This window comes from Loxodonta africana, chromosome 18, assembly GCF_030014295.1.
Source record: "Loxodonta africana isolate mLoxAfr1 chromosome 18, mLoxAfr1.hap2, whole genome shotgun sequence".
Classification (NCBI taxonomy): Eukaryota; Metazoa; Chordata; class Mammalia; order Proboscidea; family Elephantidae; genus Loxodonta; species Loxodonta africana.
The window spans coordinates 34,371,151-34,394,424 of record NC_087359.1 but is presented as its reverse complement, the minus strand read 5'-3'; the positions used below and the strand labels follow the sequence as shown (position 1 = coordinate 34,394,424).

At 46.7% G+C, this 23,274-nt stretch overlaps 1 protein-coding gene across 5 annotated transcripts in view; it reads right to left on the bottom strand.

Moving 5' to 3' along the window:
- Window positions 1–796: 796 nt before the first annotated feature.
- The window catches only part of ACLY (ATP citrate lyase), a 37,572-nt gene continuing 15,094 nt past the window's right edge, over window positions 797–23,274 (bottom strand). For 4 of the 5 annotated variants that reach the window (XM_023553692.2, XM_023553693.2, XM_003414230.4 and 1 more), the window contains 19 exons: window positions 22,756–22,873; window positions 21,544–21,698; window positions 20,647–20,737; window positions 19,468–19,497; window positions 17,418–17,559; window positions 16,919–17,087; window positions 14,991–15,095; window positions 13,966–14,162; window positions 12,073–12,154; window positions 11,095–11,205; window positions 9,478–9,605; window positions 8,692–8,785; window positions 6,537–6,691; window positions 5,252–5,402; window positions 4,912–5,055; window positions 2,962–3,075; window positions 2,506–2,588; window positions 2,134–2,210; window positions 797–1,744 (listed from right to left, as the gene is read on the bottom strand). In XM_023553692.2, coding sequence (XP_023409460.2) covers window positions 1,650–1,744; window positions 2,134–2,210; window positions 2,506–2,588; window positions 2,962–3,075; window positions 4,912–5,055; window positions 5,252–5,402; window positions 6,537–6,691; window positions 8,692–8,785; window positions 9,478–9,605; window positions 11,095–11,205; window positions 12,073–12,154; window positions 13,966–14,162; window positions 14,991–15,095; window positions 16,919–17,087; window positions 17,418–17,559; window positions 19,468–19,497; window positions 20,647–20,737; window positions 21,544–21,698; window positions 22,756–22,873 — 2,241 coding nt within the window. In that variant the 3' untranslated portion in view covers window positions 797–1,649. The remainder of the gene's footprint in view (window positions 1,745–2,133; window positions 2,211–2,505; window positions 2,589–2,961; window positions 3,076–4,911; window positions 5,056–5,251; window positions 5,403–6,536; window positions 6,692–8,691; window positions 8,786–9,477; window positions 9,606–11,094; window positions 11,206–12,072; window positions 12,155–13,965; window positions 14,163–14,990; window positions 15,096–16,918; window positions 17,088–17,417; window positions 17,560–19,467; window positions 19,498–20,646; window positions 20,738–21,543; window positions 21,699–22,755; window positions 22,874–23,274) is intronic. The other variant, XM_023553694.2, reaches the window with a different exon arrangement.

Sequence of the window (23,274 nt, the reverse complement as noted above, 5' to 3'; positions counted from 1 at the left end):
ATGGCTTTGGAGTAAAAATACTACCAAAATGAAGTCTTTGGATCGAGCTCCAGCTAAGTGGATGAGGGTAGCAAGTTACTTATTGTCTTTGAGCTATCTTTTAAAAATGGAGGTAACGGTCTACCTTGGGAGATCAGTGTGAGGATTAAATGAGAAAATGCTTGTAAAATGTTTAGCATCGTGTTAGGTCAATAGTTACTGTTCAGTATATACAGTAAAACCTGTGAAAGCTGGAAGCTGTATAAGGTGGAAACGTCAGAAATGGAAAACGCAAGTATTTTCTTCTAATAGAGAGCCGTAGAAAAGTGGTAAGAGTGGCTCTGTGGAGACTGGAATGTAAGGGAACAAAAGTGGAAATAGGGACACCAGTCAGAAGACCAGATATGACTAGATGATAAAATCCACTGCCATCGAGCCAATTTGGACTCATAGCAAGCCGATAGGGCAGAGTAGACAGCTGGTGGATTTGAACTGCCAACCTTTTGATTAGCAGCCAAATGCTTAACCACTGCAATACCAGGGCTCGACTAAATAATAGAGTAAATGAACAGGATTCAGCAGTAGAGAGGTAAAGGATGATTCCTAAGTTTCTGGCTTGAGGATCTGGGTAAGCTTTGGTTCCAATTCACTGAAAAAGAAGGAGGTGCAGGTTTAGGGGAGAAAAGTGTTTTCATTAATTCTATTTTTTGAGAAGGTGGAATGAGCATTTTAAAACTACATACAGCAAATCATTAGAAAGCACAGTAGAAAGAAATACAGATGAAAGGGTATGGATGACACAAGACACTAGGACACCTTCATCGTTACTATAGTTTATTTAAACGAAACCATGATAATACAGAGGAGACTGAGGTGGCAGCTGCCCAGAATCTTTGCGAATTACAGCTGCAAACTGGCTGGAGAAGAGTCCTTGGACCCACACTTTAGTAACAGACGCATAAGTACAGAGAAGATGAGACAAGACCTTTCACAGCTTTTTGCTTTGCATTTCCATTTTAAACATATGTACGTTACAACTTTACACATTTTAAATTACTACTCCACATATTTTGTGACAACGGCTAAGGATGCAAATGGTCCCATCCCCCTGACATAATCAGATGCAGATCTGCAACATGGAAAGTTTCAGCGGGATATCAAACAAACCTCTGACACGTAACATACGAAAAGATCCTTAAAAAAATCAGGGTAATACAATGTTCTTCATGTTAAATGAGGAAGAAAGGGAAGTGAAAAAAAGATTAGGGGTACCTTCAATGCAGTATCTCGACGTCCATTTAAGTTTTAATCTCTTTCTCCAAGGGAAATATTTTTTTTAACTAATGGAAAAAATAACGCCCTACAATGAGGAAAAACACTATCCTGACAATGCTTAGATGCTTCCATATAATAAATACAGCAGGTAGCAAAGCAAACATCACAAGTATTGGCTTGGTTTTTATTTCTATGCTTATAAAAAAAATATCAAGCTTCTTTGTGTAGACTGAATGGTGTTAGCCTGTTGGAGCTGGTTTTCGGCACCGGTACACCAGCAGCTGTTTACATTCCGGGCCCATCCTATAGTAGGCTCCAGTGCCAGCTGTCTGTGCACTGTTTCCCAGGGGAGGAGTTCTTGGCTTCATTTTACTGCAGTAGGGTTCCTGGCTCAGTTACATACTCATGTGTTCCGGAAGAACATATGAAATATCGTCCCATGGATGACGATACAGCCCCTGTTTCAGCCTCTTCTGATCAAGATAGTGTCCTAAAATGCAGCAAACACATTTTTCAGAGTTTGGCTAGGAAGGGAGGATACAGAAGGAAAATCTTTCTAAAACAAAACAGGTAGGTACAAAGAAATGGGGAAGTAAATCCAAATCAATTCAGTAGGTAGGTCTACCAGCCTTGGTAATAGGGAACCGCTGGATTTAACCCTCTTTTCCTGGGCTAGCAATTGAAGTCATTTTCAAAAACAAAGATAAAAGTAAGGGGGGGGGTGGGGGAGGGAGGGGTGGTTAAAGGAAGAAAGAGAAGATTAAGAACAATGATTAAGAAAATAATGACATCGCTTTTGTAGAAACTCACTACCTGGGCCAAGTGGTGTAGCTGAACTGTGGGGTAAAAAAAAAATCCTTAAAACAACAACAAACTCACCAATGAAGCCCATACTCCTTCCCAACACAAAGATGCCATTGAGGGCTCCAATGTCAATATATTCATCAGCTTCCTCCCTGTAACACACAAGTCAACTTGTAGTTTTAAAATGTCACATGACTGCCTTCTTCCCTGTAGACAATACTACTTCTGCCCAGGAATGAGAAGCTGTCTTTGTTTTCAAAGTAGAAAGGAGGAGGAGTGCTCTGGCTGGTAGCGTTAGCAGCAATTTTTGTTTTCTTCTTTATACCTCTCCATATTTTCTAAATCCTTCATAACGAACATGCAGTAACATGCAGCACTTTTATAGTTAGAAGGGAACACCAACAACAAATCAATACTCGTTAGGAAGAAAAGGGCCGTAAGGCTTACCGAGTAAAGGACCCACAGTTTCTGAGCATGTCTACAAATGCAACTCCAATAAAACCATCGACGTTCAGGATAAGATTTGGTTTCTGGGAAAGCAAAAAATTTACAGCATTTATTATTATCTCTCTTTTTTTTCTTTTATTTGCACTTTTCCTCTAGTGCTACCATTACTACAGGATTTGACCACCATTTAAAAATCTCCATCAAAACCTCCCAGGTCATTAAAGAAGACTGTGTCTTCCTCAGTTCCAAATGCCCAGTGTCTAGCAAAGAACCCAACACCTAGCTGAGACTCAGTATGTGTCTATTGAATTTAATTATAAAACAGAAATAAAATTTTCCAGAAAATCAGATTTGATTTCAACTGCACAATCAAAATATGACCTAACTTCTATGCTCACCCCGCCCCCACCAAGAAATTCACCCAAAAATGTAATTTGGGAACTTCTTCTTTTTTACCTTTGAGGTGGTAATCTTCTCTACTTCAAGGGCGTAATCGAGCAGCGGGGTGGCCGGGAAGTGCTGTTTCACGTAACCTTTGAGGATCTGCACGCGCATGTCCGGGTTGTTTATCTACAAATGGACCCCAAGTTACAGAGCGACCCACCAGAGCCCTGCTGGTGAGGGACGTGTTTGCACTTGGGTCGCAGGGTGACAGAACCGTATGCGTTGCATACAGGAGATGTTTCAGGGATGGGAATCTGCCTAAGGGTATGATTCCACATGGCATATATTACAACACTGCCGGGGCTTAAGGTTTTTGAAGTTCTCTTGCATCTTACTTGGGCCTCAAAAGCACCTTTGTAGATTCTCTCTTCCTCTACAAGTAAGGAGCTGAGACTTGGCGATGTTAAGTGACTAAGCCACAGTCAAGGTGTTAGCAGGAGCTGGGACTTCCCTAGCTTTGTAGCCTAGTCAAGCTGTAATGAAGTTCTACACTAAGGAAGCATATATTGGGAGTGGGGCAGCAAAGCACCCCTGAAATTTTAGGAAAAACCAGGACCTTCAGTGAATGGAGACTGGCCATCTGCTAAGAGACTCACACTAAGCAATAATGTCAGTGGGGGAGTAGAATGATTTTAGGCACAGCTCAAACCCCATTACCACAGCGGCCTTCTCCCTCAGGAAAGTGGCAGATTAGGTCAGTCCAGAACCCAAGAAAGAAAGGACCTCCAAAGACTGAGTGTGGCAGTGCAAGTCTAGTGTGACCTTGGAAAAAGGCCTGAGTTGTGGACTGGAGAGGTGCTGTCTGCTCAGAAGCTGGGACGGAGCAGCAAGGTCCAGCAAGCCCTGGATGGAATGTTCCGCAGAACTAACCACCTTCCCTCGCCCTGACACAGCCCTTGCTCACCAAGCAAACTCTGGATCTCTAACCTGAGCTGGCGAAGCATTTGGATGCCTGGAAGGGAGTGTCCTGGATCATACACATGATGGGCACTCCTGCCATGGAGATGGGAAACCCCTTACTCCCTGTTCATGCAGGGCCCTCTTATGTTAATGGGAATCACACTCCATGCCCAGACCAGCAAGGTTCCAGACTAAATAAGGTTTCTGGAGTTACCAGGCCAAGGACGCTGGGACAAAAGGACCTACTAAGGAGTTGCCCCATAAGGCCTTTAACAGCTGCCAGATACCTCTTCTCTTTCATTTTGCTTTCTAAACTCAACCAAAAAAAAGAAGGTAGCATAGCAAGGGAGGCATAACTTTACTTGCATAAAAACACATTACTTGCATAAAAACACAGTGATTAGACTTCCTGCCCCAGTGATATCAGACTTAACCATGTGATTTGCTTTGACCAATGAAACATGAGTGTAGGTACACCGTGAGACTTCCAAGCAAAAGCTGTAACAGCCTTCACAGGGTCCCTTCTGATGTGAGACCAGCATGTCCCAGATGGGCTGCTCCTGCAGCAGAGGTCCCGGAATAAAGATGACATAGAACAGAGCTGTGTAGCCAACCCTCAGTGGATATAATATAAGAAATAAACCTTTGCTGTTCCAAGCCACTGAGATTTTTGGAGTTGTTTGTTACTGCAGCATTATCTGGCCTAAGCTAACTAATACACCCGTTTAACTCCGGACTTTAGTCCTTTCTCTTATTAAAGCTCATTTGGGAAGCTCAAGTTACCAAGTTTCTAGCTCATCATATTTTCATGCTACAATTTAACAAGGTAAAAACTGTTTAAGGGCCGTCTATATTACAACATGGAAAAAAGAGCTACATCTGTTAACACATCCAAAGCTTCACATTTTGGGAGTCGAGGGCGTGGGTGTTCCCAAATAAGCTGATGCTCATATAGGGTCGCTATGAGTCAGGATCGACTCGACGGCAGTGGGTTGGTGTTTTTCTATTGTCATCACCCACCAGGTCTTCCAGGCCCACCCCTTAAGGAGAGCAATAGCTCACCGATTTCACTCGATGACCGATGCCCATGATCAGTTTTCCTTCTTTTTTCATCTTATTCACAAACTCCATGGGGATGATGCCACTGTCAAAGGCTTTACTGAACATCTTCGCAGCTGCGTCCAAGGCACCCCCAAAACGATCCCCCTGTAGGAGAAACAGCCTTGTGTTGCCCTGAGCTGCAAGAGTCTCCTGGAGCGTCGCAGACCACTCTGGTATGTTCTGAACAGCCCCCTGCACAGGGTCTTACACTCAGGGGTTCCTTTTAGGACTTGGCTGCAGCCAAGCGGCATGATGCCAAAGCCCAATGTCCTCGCTCACCTCCCAGGGTGACAGTACTTACAATGGTAAGCAGCCCTGAGGTGAGGCTGGAGACCAGGTCCTTCCCGGCCCGAGCACAGATGATGGTGTTGTGAGCCCCAGAGACGGCTGGCCCATGATCAGCTGTCACCATCAGGCACATCTCAATGAACTGGCAACAGTACTTGGGCAACCTGGGGATGGTGAATAAAGGGGCAGGGAGAGGAGAGTTGGAACAGAGGTGAGCTGTTAAACAGGAGGTATGCTGACAAGGACATGTCCCTGCTTTCCTCATTTCCCTGAACATGTCACTCACATTCAGGAAGGGTACAATCTAAGTCTAATACTATCATAGAACTCCAAGGCAAAACTTCCTGATGCTTGGACAGCTCTGGACTTGGCTGCTATTAAATACAACTTTTAAAATAGGGCTAGCAACCAGGGCTTGGAATCTCTTTGTTAGACAGCAGTTTCAGCCTGAATTGCTACATCAGGATATGACTTGTATTTGTGGCTACGCTCCATGTGCCAGACAGAAAGGAGGTGAGACCTCAGTCCCTTCTGCAGGGTGAGGGCCCCAGGCTTTCTGCACAGTGCTCAGCCTCCCAGCCAACAAAGAACAAAGTCTGCAAATGCCAGAGCAGACAGAGTGAAGCCTGCTCAGGTGTTACAACCCATGAACTTTTTCCAGGAAGGGCCCAAAGCAGGAAGAAGACCCATCTCTCCATAGATGAGGGCATGACACAAACTAAGACCCGGCTTCTGCACAGTACTACCCCAAGCCAGGGGTCCATGGAGCACGTATTCGCTGCCCCCTTGCCCAGCTGTCAGTCCCAGGGTCAGCTAGCTTTGGAAGTTGCAGAGAAAAATCAATTTTCTCTAACATTTAGGCTGATAAGAGGCACAATTTTACAAAGAGGATACAATATGAGGTACTTCAACTATTCCTGTTCAGCAACTCTGCCAGGCCCACTCTTTAAACTATCAGATCCTTCCAGACTTCCCTGCTTACCCCTACCTTTCTCTCAAGAGGCCTGCATTTACCAACTGTCCCATTTCCTTAAAAGTTCCCAAGGGAAAGGGGCTGCTCCAAGGTACCCAATGAGGTCATTGCTTTCCACTCCTCTTGGCTTAGACTGGCTTTTCAGTCCTTGCAAGGCTTGGAGAATAGCCCATGTGTCCTTCCTCTGGCCTTTCAACTGATCTGTGGCCATAAAGACTGACCCTGGAGATACTTTCCGAGCCTACCCAGCTCAGCCTTTGAGGGGAGAATCACCAATTCTGAGTTGCAAGGAGGGCCCTACCATCTTCTGCCCTCCATGCCTCACCTTTTCTGGAACCAGAGGAGGCCGAGGACCCCACCGATGCCCATCTCTTCCTTGAAGACCTCGGTGATGGGCATGCCCGCGTAGATGAGCTCCTGTCCTCGTTCATCGCAGATGCTGGTCATGAATGAGGCGGGTTTGCGGATCAAGCCCAGCTCCTGAGCAAAGATGGGGCAGAGGAAAGCAGGGCTATGGTGACCACAGAGTTTTCCAGGACCATCCCACTGTCTGTGTTCTCACAATCAAGGTGACCCAGAATGTCTTCAATTCTGGAGGCCATAAAACAAATCTCAGACAAACTCCTCCCAAAAAAGAAGTGCAAAAGGTTTTTATCAGATCATATAGGGCACAGAAAACAGGGACGCCATGCCCATGGCACATACTCAGCACTAGTGTTATTTCTGTTCTTTACTGAGTATTTACTAGGCTAGGCAGTATGCTAAGCAGCTACTATCCATGGGTTCATTTTAACCCCACAAGGAAAAATCTCGCTCTCCATGTTACAGTAAACGAGGCTTAGAGAGGCCAAGTAACCTGCCCAAGGTCATATGGTTAAGAAATCTAAGAGTCCATTTTTGAGCCCAAATGGAAATCTTTTCAATCTTCACATATAACTGCCAACCGCCCACCAAAATGTAATGAAACACATGGCAGGAGCAGCTCAGTATGTCCTTCACCCAAAGCGGGGTGTAAGGGAAATAAGCGTGGGAAGGCGGTAGTGATCTGAGCTCCTGAACTTCCTGTTTCCAGAGCTGGGGCACCCCTGGGACAGCATCAGCCAACTCTGCCCAACCCTGCTTCTTCAACTACCCCTGTGGACTTTAAAAAAAAATGCTTTTAAGTTGTATTTTAATTATAAAAGTAACCTGAATATGTCCTCCTTTTTAAAAATTTAAAGCATTACAGATGTAGCTATGTCCCCTTTGACCTCCACATCCATCTTGACCTTCTCCCTTAGTGTTTAGTGGGCAACTTTCTGGGCCTTTCTTTCCCTACTTTTATTTGTATACATACACAAATTGTGTGTGTTCATTTTTCATAATCATATCATAATATATTCTCCCATGATGTGCTTTGTTTACTTAATGAATCTGAGCTCTAAAAATGTTGGCATATATAAATCTAGTAGTGTGTAGTATCCCATCATATGATAATACGACAATTTGTTGTTGTTCTTAGGTGCCATCGAGTCAATTTCGACTCATAACAACCCATGTGGCAGAGCAGAACTGCTCCTTAGGGTTCTGTTCTGTAATCTACGGGAGCAGATTGCCAAGTCTTTCTCCTGTGGAGCTGCTGGGCGGGTTTAAGCACCAACTTTACGGTTAGCAGCCAACTGCTCAACTGTTGCACTACCTTATACCTCAGTTAAGCCATTCCTTGTTGATAGCTATTAACTAAAAAAAAAAAAAATTCTCAGGTACGTTTGTTTATACATACAAGCATTTCTCTGGTGTAGCTTTCTAGACACGGAATTAATTGCTGGGCCATAGGTATGAGGATTTTTACATTTGATACATATTGCCCAACTGCCTTTCAGAAAGGTCGTGCCAATTTCCATGCCCACCAACAAGGAATGAATGTACCGGTTTCCTCACACCCTAACAAACTCACCATGTTATCAAAGAATTTTCTTTATCTTTCCTGGCCTGCCAGGGGAAAATTGGTATCGCAACTTTTACTTTGGTTCCTTTTATAAGGAGTGAGGTTGAGCATTTTTTCATGTTAAAAGGCCATTTCCTACCCATTTTTCTAACGAGTTACTGCTCTGTTTTTATTGATTTCTAAGAGTCATTGTACGTTAAGAAAGCTCGCTCTTCATCTATCACACGCCCTGTGGTCATTCAGGCAGAGTAAAATCTCTACTTCACTCCTGAAGTTCCTTAGCAAGTGGCAAGCAACTCTAGGACATATGCTTCCACTTCCAGGTCAGGTGACCCAGCTGTGGGCGACACATGGCTGCTGCCAGTCCTTGTGGACACTCCATTTCTTTTACCCATTGGTCAGACGGAGCCACCTCAAAAGCTGACTCCAGCACCCAAGGCAGGGCTGGAACCCAAGAGTCAATGCTCGAGGTTTCTTCTGATGCCCCTGGAGAAACCTCTCTCAGGCACTAATCTCCCTTGCCCACATTGTTAGGAAAGTATGAGGTACCTACCCTGGCCCAGGAGTAGTCCATTGGCACTGTCGGGGGCGGTACCTCCTGAGCAGGTACGATGACTCCTTTGGCCACAAGATCCTCGTACACAGACCTGGGGGGTGAGGGAGGGGCAGAAGAAAAGACATCCACGTGGATTTTATTATTCTAGACTCTTCTAAGCATCCCAGAAACACTCCTCTCATCCTCAACACCTTAGCTTTCTTCACCTCTGTACCCTCTCCTGTCCGTGGCTTACTCTTACCAGTTGGATTCCCAAAACAAAATGAAAACAGGTCCTGGCCAAGCTGCCGCTACCTTCCCTTCTCTAAACGGGCCTTCTTAGAACTGAATCTGGAAACCAAAGAAGGATATAAAGAGAGCAGCCCAGGGAGATTTAAGAGGTAGAAGGAGGGAGAGCCAAGAGGATATCCAACTAACTCCTTCATCAATTGATTCGAGGGGACACCCTCTAAACATCTCTATGTTCATCTCTCATTTGTAGTCGCCAACTCGCAGTCAGTAGGTAGGCTCAGAAACTGGACACGTTTCGACACCAGGCTGAATGGCTTGTAACTGGGCAAGAGAAAGCCGCTGCTTTCACAAATCAAATCGAAACACAAAAAGGGAAAAAAAAGGATTTGGGACCATCCACATGGGTGTGCTTGACACCTGAGAAGGACTAGGACTATCAGACACTCCTGGGTTGGGGAAGTTGCTGTCCCTGGGGACCAAGGACAGCAGCCTGGGCTGGGAAGGGGTTTCATAATGGAGGGAGAAGCTGGCACCTTCTGAAGGTTCACTTACTGGATAATTTCTCCAAGCTCATCGAAGCTCTGGGGCACAAACACTCCTGCCTCCTTAAGAGCCTGGTTCTTGGCTACTGCGGTTTCAGAAGCCTGGTTGGCACATGCTCCAGCGTGGCCAAATTGTACCTAGGAGGCAAAGGAGAACAGCTCTATGGGGCTTGTTGGTTCCCCAAGTGAGAGGACACAAACATCCTGGGCCATGTCAACACAGATTACAGGCCAGCATTGTGTTTTACATGAATCACTTCATTCAAGCTTCAAGCAAGTTCACTAAATAGGTACAATTATTCCTGTTCTACAAATCAGAAAACTGAGGCACACAAGTTTACGCGCTTACTCAAGGTCACACAGCTAGAGTGTACTGGAACCAGCATACAAAGGCTGGCAGCCCAACTCCAGAACCACCCTCTTAATACTAAGACATGTTCAGCTTCCCCTGGGGCGGTGGTCAGGGGATCAGAGGCTGGTTTTGAGCTATATGTGAGAAGTGAGGTTGAAAACTGGAAGCTTTAGGCTACGTTGAATTCACAGACATGATCTGATTGTCTCACACATAATTTTTTGTAAAATAAGCATTCACATTAGAAAAAAAAAAAAACACTTTTAGGAATGTATTCTTCAGATACTACTCTCCCAAGTGTAACGGGTTGTTATGTTCAAAGATATTCATTGTAGCATCATTTTTACGATGTTTGAAATAGTAACTACCGATAGGTTGCTACTTAGCTAAATTACGGCATGACACTTCCATACGATGAAATACTGCTGTCGATAAAAATAATAAAGCAAAAAAATTAAAAGTAAAACAAAAGCAGATGTCCTATAAAAATACAAATTCTTGGCTTCTTCTAAAAACTCAGAAGATTTTGCACCACTGGGCCCAGACTGAAGGAGCCCTGGTGGCACAGTGGTTAAGTGCTCGAGGGAGAAAAGACCTGACGACTTGCTCCTGTGGAGCAGCTGGTGGGTTCAAACCTCTGTTTAGTTTGCAGCTGAGCACTTTAACCACTGTGCTACCAGGATTCCTAACCAGTGTATAGTAACCCGTTAACTATGCACAGCACTTCTCTAAAAGCTTTACTCTTTCCAATAACTATAGCTTAATCTTTCCAATAACTATAGTTGTTTCCTACAAACAAAAAAATGGAAGCCCAGAGGGATAAAGTTACTCGCCCAAAGTCACACAGCTCGGATGCGGTAGCACTTGAACCCACGCTATTTGGCTTCAGAGTTTATGCTTCTGAATATTTAGTGGCCTTTAATGGTCCAACCTGCTGCTTTGGTTAGCAAAGCCTGAAAACACATGTCTGAGAGTGTGGGTTCCCCATGTGCTCTCTGCAGGATTTAATACGCATGGGTGGATGGGGCGTGAAGAAGAGGTTCTATGTTCAAATAAACTTAGAAAACTGTGGGTTCAACAAAGTCCAACAAGTTTCACTGTGGGATTTCTCAAAACTAAACCCAAAATGCCTAAGATGGAGATAAATGATATGGCATTTTCCTAACTTACAGAAGCCCCCTTGGTTTCTTTCGGTTGGTTGTTTTGTTTTGAGGACCATCACTACAGCAGCCGTGTTTTGTGGAACATACTTCTGCCAAAGGCCGCAGGACGTACCTCGGAGGAGAACATGGTGGCACAGGTCCCGATGCACCAGCAGACCACGGGCTTGGTGAGGCTGCCTTCCTTGATGCCCCGGCAGATCTTATACTCCTCAGTGCCTCCTACCTACCAAGGGATGGGAACAGGAGAAAGCCCCCAAGCTGGCGGAGCCTGCCTGGAATTGTTTTGAGAGCTGCACTGACAGCCACCAAGTTTAGAAAGATCAGGAAAAACTGCCCCAAACTGAGCAGGAGCCAAAAGCCACCAAGTATCCTATGAGTTATGACTTGGCCAGAGAATGATGGGACATGGGCTTTGGCCAGGTAACAGAAAGAGAGTTTAGGTTTCAGGCTGGAAGCTTTAGACTGGGTGCAAGGAGGAATTAGAAAGGGACAGCAGTTTTCCCTGGGACTCCCCTTTCCGGATTTGGGTAATAAGATGATTTGGCATCAGACCTGCTCAGAGGCACGAGCAAGTAGGGACAGACCACCCAAGAGGCAAGGCATGCACGGGATTCCTTGTGTTTGCTTACTAATCTTTGACGTGGTGAAAACCAGGTGAAATTATGCACTACGGATTAGTAAGGAAGCACAAGTAAGCCTGTGCGTACCTTGCTTTCTGGTTAATCTGCCCTGGGAGCAATGTATGGAGTTCTAGTGGAGTTCTAGGTCTCTCCCAACTTTTACAGGCCGTACTTTTTACTCCAGCTATCCAATGCCCACCAGGTAGAGGCTATGGTCAGCCAGAGCCAAGATTCTCTGCTGGAGCTAAAAATCTCATGCCACTGGAGGGCAAGAACCCCTTTTTCTGGAACATACACGGCAGAGTTAAACAGTGACAATCTCTAGGCTCCAGAGTCTAGGGAATGGGATTACCAGGGACTGTCACTTTAAGTTATATATAAACAAGTGCTTGGATTTTTAAAAAACTGAGATCATGCATTACTCTTACAATCAGAAAAAGGTAGATTTTTTTTCTTTTTAAATAACTCACCTCTCCGAGAACCACAATCATTTTGACGCCTGGAGTGTCCTGGTAACGTAAGACATGATCCATAAACGTTGAGCCGGGGTACCTGTTGAAGGCAGAGAGGACACATGGGATCAGGAGGCGGCTTGGGGAGGTGTGTGAACAGGCGTGGGAAGCGTGTTCATACTAGGAACACTGAGGAATTTCCTCGGGTATGGATGCCCAGTGAGGGTCCAGATGTCTTAGGAACTCTAGGGGTGGGAAGAGGGTAGCAAATGGAGCAGAAGGAAAGGGAAGGGAAGGAAGAAGAGTGCCTGCAAAGGAGAGGCTCACTCGGCAGTAAGACACACCCTGGAGAGCACAAGTATGGTGGTTTTAAAATATGTCTGCAATTCTTTGAAAAAGATAACGTCTGCTTTCTTTCCTTTTATGTGGGCTGGACTTAGTGATTTGCTTCTAATGAACAAAATGTGGAGAAACCGATTCTATGACCCAAGGCTAGATTATAAAAAGTATAGCTTTTGCCTGGCCCTCTCTCTCTTGAATTGCTCCCTCTGGGGGAAGCCAGTTGCCATGTTCTGAAAGACCCTCAAGCAGCCTGTGGAGACATCCACACAGAAAAGAACCAACTTGCCAGGCCACTGAACAAGCTGCCTCCAGTCCCAGGCAAGCCTTCAGCTGACTACAGCCTCACGAGGGACCCTAAGTCAGAAATGCCCAACCGAACTCCTCCTGAATCTTGACCAATGGAAACTGTGAGGGAAATAAATGGTTATTGTTGTTCGAAGCCACGAAGTTTTGGGGTAACATTTTACACAGCAAGAGAAAATACAGCACGCCAAACTATGTCCCATAGAACACCAAGGATGACGGGTTGTTACTAGTTCTATAATTTTTTTTTTTTTTTTCAATTTTCTACTGCCACATGACTTTGCAAAAGGGCTGCTTAAAAGCCAAGCAGGCATCTCTGCACAGCTTTATGGACCCCTGATATGCTCAAGAGCATTAAAAATCCAAGAGGACAATATAACAAGCAACATTTTCCAGACTTATTTGACCAGGAGCCTTTTGTTAGGGAGCACTTGTAGACTAGGGCTCCCCAGGCCACACCTCTGAAGACCTCTTCCTCATCCAGGCATTCCACCTGAAGTGATGTGGTGGAACCAGGAGGAATGGCAAGGTGACTCACGGTCTTAGTAGCTTTTGGTTTCTAAACCAAATAGCGGTAGTGATCATCATCGTAGCAGTAGTAACAGTAAAACATTAATAATGGCTAGCATTCATTATGAACTTGCCAAGTGTCAGGCCCTATGTTAGGTATTTTACATACATGATCTCATTTCATCCTCGTGAGGCGAGTGCTACAATTTTACCCATTTGATATGTAGGGGGAGACCTGGTGGCGTAGTAGTTAAGAGCTCGGCTGCTAACCAAAAGGTTGGTAGTTTAAATCCATCAGCTGCTCCTTGGAAACGCTATGGGGTAGTTCTACTCTGCCCTACTGGGTCACTATGAGTCAGAATAGACTTGATGGCAATGGATTTGGTTTGGTTTGGTATGTAGGGTAGATGGAGATCTAGGGAGGTTAAGCAGCCTGCCCAGGACCCCTACCCTGGTAGACAGGGTAAGAGGATTTGATTTCCTGGGGTCCGATTTGAGAACTGGCCCCACTAAACATGCACTCTGCTGTCTCCCATTGGCCACACTTCAGACACCAGACAGAAGGACCACAAAGCCCAAACGCATTTTAAAAACACTTTTCCCTGTACTTCCTGATCTGATGCTCATGTCAGTCCTGCAATAAAAGTAGAGATGCCCCAATGGATGGGCTTAAGCAGCATTCCTATGGACCTAGGACTTGGTGGCAGCAAGCTGAGACTAAGAATCCAACATCCCGTCTTCCAGTCCACTGCTCACCTGTCCCCACCAATGGCCACGCCCTCATAAACACCATCCGTGGTCCGGGAGATAATATTATTGAGCTCGTTGGACATGCCCCCTGAACGCGAGACGTAAGCCACGCTGCCAGGGCGGTATAGCTTGGAGGCCAGGATGTTGTCCAGCATCCCACCTGTATTCCCAATCTTAAAGCATCCAGGCTTGATGCCTCCAACCTGCAGGGGCAGAAACAGCAGTCAGGAAAGGAGGGAGGAAAGACAAGTTTCAGTTGATTGCAGAGTTCAGGAGAATCACAAAGCCCTGGTATTACCTGCATGGCCCACTCTGGCTAGGCTGGGAGGAAAATGACCAAGAGAACTACTGCCTGCCCATTGGGTTTTCTGCTTAGAAAGAATTTCTTCTCTTTCTCAAGAAGCATTATAGAGAAAGGAGAGTCTCAGTGGTAAAACATGGCTTACTACCACAGACTCAGAAGGACACTCCAGGCCAAGTCATCTCTCTTGCTCCAAGAGGGCTGCAGTACCCCATAAAGGTCACTAGCCTATAACACAGGTACACTTCTCTGCTAAAAATTCCCTGCCTCTGAGATGGAGGGTCCCTGACTTAGTTAAAAAATCTTAGCTTCCAAGAGATTTTTAATACAGCAACTAAATAAAAACAAAAAATTAAAAAAAAAAAAATATGACAAAGCAATTTCTTCTTACTTAGAGATCTTTAGGTTAAAAATAAGGCCTCCAGGTAACTTTTTCTTTGGTCTGTAGTTAAGGGAATAATCAAAGACTATGCTTTTGTTGCTTAAGGGTGGGGAAACACTAAAAAAATAAATCTTTTGGTGAGCCCCTTGAAATTACAAAGGTGATACAGACTAGGGAGAAAGCCATTTTGAAAGTTAACTGGAAGTGGACAGCTGATGCCACCTGGTACTCCCTAGGTCTTTTCAGCTTGAGAGGGAGACAGAGAGTCTACAAGTGAGTTTCCTGAGGGCCTAAAACTTCATACCATAGCCTCAGATTTAAAAGAAAACTTTCTGGGGGAGAGCTCACAGTGGCAGGTCCAATGATGGTCACTCCCTTCTGGTCTGCCTTCTTGATCAGCTTCCTTGTGAGGGCCTCTGGAATGCCTTCAGCTATGATGGCAATGGTCCGGATCTAGAGGATGAGAACAGTTCCTTCCTGTTAATCTTTTGCCAAAGACAGGGCAATGAGGCAGCAACTGTTCAAGGACCCACCCTCCAAGCCCCCTGTGCCGCCTTGCAGGCTCTAAGAACAAAGTAATGGTAAAAGCATGCACCTCCTTCTTCCCACAGGCCTTCCCTGATCACTCCAACTCTCTCCCAAAAAGCAAGGCAGTGGACAACTGGTTAACAACAGAGCAACTCACTAACTAAGCAGGAGCAAATGTTTCTGAGTACCTGCTACAGCCAGAGCGGCTGTATTTTCTCCCACCTAAAAATTCCCAGGAATCAGACCCACATGCTCCCTACCTTTCCTTGTACCTGCTTATAAGGCAGCTATCTATGGTTTTCTCCACTGTGCTCTCTCTGACTCTATGTCCCCATAGACAGGGCCAGTACATGAGAGAAATGAGCCGTTTCCATACCCAGACCAGAAGGTAAGCTGGGGGAGAAAGTCGGGGGGTGGGGTGGCCCAAGAACCATCTCTATTTGACTCTAGACCAGGAGGCTGGCAAACTTTTTCTATAAAGAGCCTGGCAGTAAGTTTTTAGGCTTTGTGGGTCACATGATCTCTGGGGCAACCACTCAACTCTGCCATTGTAGCATGAAAGCAACCATGAGTAATATGTAAATGGTGAACAGGGCTATGTTTCAATAAAGCTTTATTTACAAAAACAGGTAGTAGACTAGATTTGGCCTTTGGGTTGTAGAATGCCAACCTCTGCTCTAAGTTTTAGAAGTAGCTTGTTTTTAGCAGGAATGCTTTCTTTTTCACTTCATCTAGTTATCAAAACGAGCTTACTTTCTCCAATCATAAGACAGAAATAAGCCAATCTGGGTCTGGAGAATAATTTTGAACAAGAGAGCCAATATCCTAATCTATAAAGGGCCCTTGCAAACCAGTAACAAAAAAGACAAACACTCCAATAAAAAAATGAAGGTGAAAGGCAAGTCATGAAAAACAAATGACCAATAAAACGCTTCAAAAAGCACATCTTCGGTAATCGTCAAAGATATACAAATTAAATATTGCCTATCTATTTGACAAATATGTACGTGTTTTAAATCCAAACATTCAGTGCTGGCATGGGTACAGGGAAGCAGACGCTCTCAAACTACCAATGGGAGTTTACAATAGCACACACTTTCTGGAGGGCACCGGGACAGGACAGACCAAAGCTTTCAAACCTGCCCATACTGACACAGTAGTTCAAATCCTAGAAATTTACACCAGGGAAATAAGTAAGGATGTGCACAAAATGGTAATCTAAGGACACTCATCGCAAGACTTGGAAGAGCAAAAATGATGTTTCCAATAATTTACTGATGTGGAAAGAGTAAGTGAAGAAAACAGATTATAAAATAGTTACATACAATATTACTGCATTTGTTCAAATCCAGAAAAAGACGCGGATAAGGATATACTTGAACGTCAGAAGCTGTTTCTGGGACACGGGACTTGAGGTACTTATTTTCTTATTATTTACCAGTATTTTTAAATTTTTCTATAAGTATGCAATACTTTCATAGTAAGAAAATCCTTTTGATTCTGTTTTTCAAGCCGGTCTCAGGTAGCACAGGGGAGCTAGAAGGGGCGGATGACTCTGAATTGACTATAAATCCATTTAAGTGGTCACTGCCCAGTCCTCTCTGCCCTCAGTTACTGCTGTACCTTCTAAAGATCAGGTGTCTCCAACCACTTTCACCCAAATAGGCCACTCCCAAATCTCAGCTCCTTTGTCCCAGGTGGTAGTGACTATGGAGTCCACCTCTGGCCCTCAGGCCCTGTCGACCTACCTGTGCATAATTCATGGTCTCGATGGTACTGTCATAAGCTGAGCGGAGTGAGGCAAAGTTGATCAGCACATCTACTTCCGGGTGTTTCTTCATTGCATCTGCCATGTTCTTGAAGACAGGGATCAGGATCTCCTTGTGACCCCAGTAAAACTTCTGCTTGTGGTCGCCACTGTAAGAAAGAGGAGGAAGGGTTAGGGCATCCCCACCATGTCAGGGCTAGGAGGTTTCCCCTCTGTTTCTGAAGAGCTGGGAAGAGAGAAGCCAAGGGGAGGAACTTCACCCAGAAGGGGGAAAGAGCAGAGTCTGCCCTGAAAGAGCTTCCATCTGATGGAAAAAGACCATCAAGAACACCAATTGCCCCAGTCTCTGAGATGAACAGACCCTTCCTCAGCAAAGTGGGTAAGCCAGGTAGGGCCTCAATCTTTGTCTTAGCAGCAGAGGGAGGGAATTAGGTGAGGAGATCCTGCTTGGCAAGTCCTCCTGCTACGGTGAGACTCACGTGAACGGGTAGACCATGGCAGCCACCGATGGCTCGTCTCGGGAGCACACATAGTCAAAGTCCAGCATACCCTGCACAGCCCGGGTCTGCATACCCCACACGATGGCCTTGGAGTGGCGGCTGAAGAGGGTGGTGTTCTTTCCTGGTGGGCAAAGACACAGAAAGTGCACCCAGAATACACCCCCCAGGAAACTCACAGGGGCAGGGGCTGCCCACTAGACCCTCTACACCCCAAGTACAAGGACCGTGGCCCATCAAAACTGCAAAGGAATGTCAAGGGGACAGAAGTCTGAGAACTTGGAGAAAAACTACCTCAAATTTCCTCTGAAAGGAGGTGGCAAAGAGAGCAAAACGAGCTAAGAAGACTTGCCTGGCTGGTAAATAGCTTTGAATGAACAGAGAAAGGTCTCCCCATACAAGAACAGGCCCCACAGACGAAGACTCCAAGGAGGAGAATTCCGACAGGACCTGCTTAATTTCAAAGGAAAGAGGTGTCATCAGCCTCTTGCTTACGTGCAAACGGAGTTTTGACATTATTTTTAAAGCCAGTGAGGAAAAATGTTAAGCTTCTCCCAATTTCGGTGACCTCAGGACTTTAAACAGCTCTCCAACAGCCCTTATCTCCCTGTAAATCTGGATGTAAACCAGGTCAGGGTTTGAATTCTCATGAATTCTAGGTCTGTGAAGGTCCAAAGAAGAGGTCCACTGCTGCTGGAGCTGCGGGCAACAGGGCAGCTGTCACTCTGACTGCGGGTCTGCCTGGCTCTGGCACCAGGCAGGGGACAGTCCTCCCCTCTTTTTCCCCTTTACCAGGCAGTTCTTTTCTGCTCCGATAATGCTCTGGGACGGGATTGCCAGTGGAGAGGAAAGAGGTGAGAGTCAAAAAGAAGGGAACAAAGCAGCAGGCACAGATGCATTCCTCAGCCTCAAGGGACCGTTTATCACCTGCTGGCAGGTGACCTCCCCTCCAGCTCCCTGCAAATCCAGGAGACAAGCAGCCTGCAGGGGAGGTGCTCAGCTCCCCCAAGGAGAGCAATGCATCAGGCTCAGTGGCATCTGGTATTAATTAACCCACTGTACCAGGGCAGGCTTGGCTAGCCAAGGTTTGATTAGATAAAGGGACCATTTCCCAAGGCATGTAGGATTCTCATCCCTATAGGCGGCCTCTTCCAACACAGCCATAAGCTCCTGATGACAGAAAGTTCCTGATTTTGCAAATACCTGGGATTTACTGTCGCTGGGGCCCGTCTGGGTTCCCATGATTCACGAGCTCACAGAACAAGGGAAGCCACCTAACCCAGTTTCTTCACTTCCCAGACCCAGGAAACTGAAGCCCAGAGACGCCAAATGACAGATCCCGGGGCATCTAACATCAGAACCAGGATTACGGAATAATTTAAGACACAGCTCAATTGTGCAACTGAGGAGGCAGAAGATAAAGTCAGTGCTACCGGGCCCTGCCCAGATTCTTTCCAATTCCCCAGTTATAGACACACTGCACAGCCTTCCAGGTTTCTAGCTCTCTCACTGTCTAGCCAGCTATCTTATTCTTCCACCAAAAGCTCGTCCCTGGTATTAGGAGCTCTGGGATGAAGTTGGCAGTGGTAAGGCTGAGGCAGAAAAAGCAGGAATCCGATGACATCATAAGAAGGAAACCAGACACAGTGACCCGCGGCTCCCCCTCCTGCATGCCTGTGGCAGCGCCCACTGCTCTGGGCCACTCCCCCTCCAGTTTTGACCCCTCCCTCCTTGCTGCTCCACTCCACTCTCCAAGGCTGCGGCCTGGCTCTCCTTCTACAGCTTCCAGCCCCTCCCCAGCTCAGAGCCAGAGGGGTTGTACCATGAGAAGGAGAGTGACAGGGGCACATACTAAGCAGGGGGTAGAAACGGAGGAAGACTAGGGCTTGGGGGCAGGCCACACCGAGGCAAGGACAGAAAATGTATCAGACAACACTGCAACCCGCCAGGGGAGGGGGGATACAAAGCACATGGTAAAATGATAACCGAAAACAAAGTCACACAGGAGCTGGGGTGGGGTCGGGCATCCTACCTTGCAGGGGTCTTGGACTTGGGACTGAATCTGTCAAAGAAAATGACCAAGGCAACTGAGTGACTGGCTGACAGCTGGAGGCTTTGGAGGGAAAGGGTGGGAGCAGGGATGGGTCCTGTGGACAAGCCTCTTAGTGCAACGCTCTTACCATCTCTTGCCTGCTCCACAATTGACAGGAGGAGGAAGGCGAACAGGTGAATTCATCGATCAGCCAAGCATGAGCAAGGAAGGGCACAGAACCAAAGGGGGGAGAGGGAGGGGCGAGGGAGGGGCAATGCAAGGGGCCAGGAGGAGAACAAAGGCCTGGAGGTACGGAACTCCGAGGCCTCCCGAGGCCAGGGTGCCCTGTGGAGGAACAGCTGGGTGCCCTAGTTAGCCCTGCCTTACCCTCTTAATGCCAATCCCTTTTTGTCCACATGAAGCACAATGACTGAATGAGTATGAAGCCAGGACCTGTCACCCCAGGCTGTGGACAAAGCTCTTGGTTTGGGGATCTCAGGGCAGTGGCTTCTGATCTCGAATCCCTGGAGCTAGTGTCAATATTTCACAGAATGCCTTAAGCAAAATGTGTAGCAGGAAGAGACTGCCCAGGCGCCATCAGCTCACTAACGCCAGTTATTGTTATCTGGTTATCTACTGCTAGTCACATGGGCTGACTGGCAGGGATTATGGCAAAGTCCAGATGGGCTGGTAGATGAGCCGTTTCCTTAAGGTGGATTCACAGGGGAGGGAATGTTGTGGTAAGAGCCCCAAGATGATGGGGATGAGGGAAGGCCCCGCTGTCATAGGAGCTTGCTCTGCTGTACTGAGCTCTGGGCTCCTACCGTCCATGTAGGAGGACAGTCTGGGGACCTTTCCATTACCCCATCTCCTCCACACTTCCCTGCCCAGCTCACCACCCCACCCCCCGGGAAGAAAGAGGGTGGAAGATAACAGGGTGGGGAGTAAGGTGACCTAGGCACATGTGGGTCCTCAGAATCAGGAGACCCATGGGGCAGGCTCAAGTCACCTCATTCTCACATTCCCTTCCCATCCCATGCTCTAGGCCCACTCCTACACAGAAGCCGAAACGATTTTCCATCACCTCTGCCAGCCCAGGCAGGTCTGGAAAGGGAAGAAGGACAGGGAGAGGGCCGAGAGGCCATTCCCTGCAATGTGCCTGAGACCTGTAGGAATTACCTTGTGGCATGGCAGGCTTGGCCTTCTTTGCAGGAGCCACCTCGTCAGCCCTGGACTCAGAAAAAGATGCCGTCCTGCTGGGGGCTGGGGTCTGAGGTGGGACAAGGAGAGAGAGGGGTAATCATGGGTAGCAATGGGAAAAAAGCCATAGGTCCTTAAGGCCCCAAAGAAATCATGCAGCAAAAACTACTAACGGTACTGTTCTTTACGAGCTGCTTCCAAAACTTCTATGCCTACTCCTTACATATCGACTATCTTGTTATCCAATGTTTCACATTTACATTAACAGTAAAAAATCTACTATCTGACAATTTTGCACATTAACAACACCCACTGGCAGTAACAAGTGCCAAGGTGCGAGGCGAGAGTACCACTGGCTGTGAAGGTTAAGGTTATGTGGCAACTTGGCTGGGCCATGATTTTCAGTGGTTTGTTTGGCAGTTATGCAACGATATAATTTGGTAATTAGGTAATGATGCAGTCATCCCCCATTTTGTGATCTGATTTGATCATCCTTCATTTTCGCATAACGCCAATTTTCACACAAGAACCTGGCCTTTGGAACCTACCCACGTCGATAAGCGAGGAGTGGGTGTATTTTCAGATGAGCAAACTGAGGGTCCAAGTGGGAATGATACTTGCCAAGGCCCCTCCCTCAGTGAGAAGTAACAGAGCCAGAATTTGAACTCAGGTCTGATTTTAAAACCCTTGCTTCTTCCATTATACTACCTTGACTAGCAAAAACAGAAATTGGCATAGCAATCCAGAAACCAAATACATACTAACTTCCCCCCATATCTTTCCAATGCCCCCAAATGGAATGCTCTAGAAGGGTGGGTGGCAGTAGTGGATAAGATTAGATGGTTCCTTTAAGGAGAGAGGAAGACTGGTACCTACCGACGTGCTCCCGCTGGCATTGAGGAGAAAGTTTGCAGTGTGGGCCGCTGTGGGTGGTTGATTGGGGATGGGCCGGTGACCCAGGGCCATGCCCACAATGGCTGTCATGTGAGTCTCAGTGCCAAAGACATGGATGGGGATCCCAGTGGTCTTCCCTGTGGGGGAAGGAAAAGAATCCATCATTCCAGTTTTCACATCAGTGGCCACGTCCACATAACTCTGCAGAGGTAACTCAGACTTTCTGTGCATGACAAATCACCCGCGACAAATTAGCTATCATATTTTCACCACCCAAACGAATCTCTGTAAAGACCACCTACTGATAAGGAAAGCAAGAAACAGCTCTACTGTCAAGTCTCAAGTGACCAAGGGCATTCTTAGAACCCACACTCCTCCATGGGTGGCCTGGTCCCAGCTCTCCCACCCCTCAGCCCCAGACACCCATGTTCTCTGCACTCCAGCCGCACTGGCCTCTCTGTTCCTAAACACCCTGAGCTCATTTCTCCTGGACTCTGGCCCTGTTCTTCCCTCTGCCCCAGATCTTCTCTGGCTGCTGTCTTGTCACTCAGCTCAGCTCCAGTGCCACCTCCTGAGAAAAGCCTTCCCTCACCTCTGCCAGTCACTCTCCCTCACATCACCCTATTCTGTTCATAACACAGATCCCTATCTAACAGCATCTCGTTCATGTAACTGTTTATTTGTTTAATGTCTCGACCGTGAGAGCACGACGTAGTAACACTCACTTTGCTGTCCCCAGGGCCTGGCCCTCAGCAGGTACTCAGTTTTAGGTGAATGAATGAAAACTAGGACTTGGAGCCACCTCAGGTGATTTAGGGGGATTTACTGCTTGCCACAGATCCCAAACTGGAAAAATGGGGGGATGGAAAGGTCTTGTCTCTCCAATTAAAGGGCAAGTGCACTGAGCGAGAGCATCTTATTTCTGTAACCCTTCTGACATGTTACACAAATCCCTGCTTCCCATGTAACTGCTCTCATAACAGGGGCTGCATACCCTGAAGTTTAGGACAGGGGCTCTGTGTCACCAAGGACAGAGGATGGGAGTATAATAAAGTCAAAGGGCATCAGTCCAAAGCTGCATACTCAGAAAGGAAAGTAGGCACACAGTCCAAAGCCTGGCCCTCCTTCAGGAATCCCACAGAGATAGGCCACCTGACATTCAGGGTGGGAGAGAGAAGAGGTCCCCCAGCTTACCGACTTCTCCCATCACCCGTAAGCCCTCCTGATAGTTGGGGCCACCTCTTCGGACAAAGATAGTGACTTCATGATCTTTTAGAGGTCCCTGGTAATCCCGAATTGCTCTCACGATGCCCTGGAAGCATAAAGAGATGCCAGAGACCCATGACCAAACACAAGGTAGCCATGAATCAATGACATAACCAGGATAGACGAATATACTAGGATGTATGTAACAAGGGCGGCTTCTCATCAAGTAAGGCAGACCCTGGCAATGAAGGGTTTTGCACATGTGGACTATGCACAGTCAACTCAAAGGCCTAGGGCACACGATCACTTGTAATGCTGATGAGGTGAGAGCGGAGGATGCCTCCAGGCACTGGGGCACAGGGCCTCCAATGTCAGCATGTGCCTTTCTTCATCTCTTGTTATGTCTGCAGTCATTCCTGTTATGTTACTGCAACTGGGGAGCGGGGGGACCATGTCAGGGTCCAGTGCAAAGCTTCTCAGAGATATCAGGATACCGTCTTCTTAAGT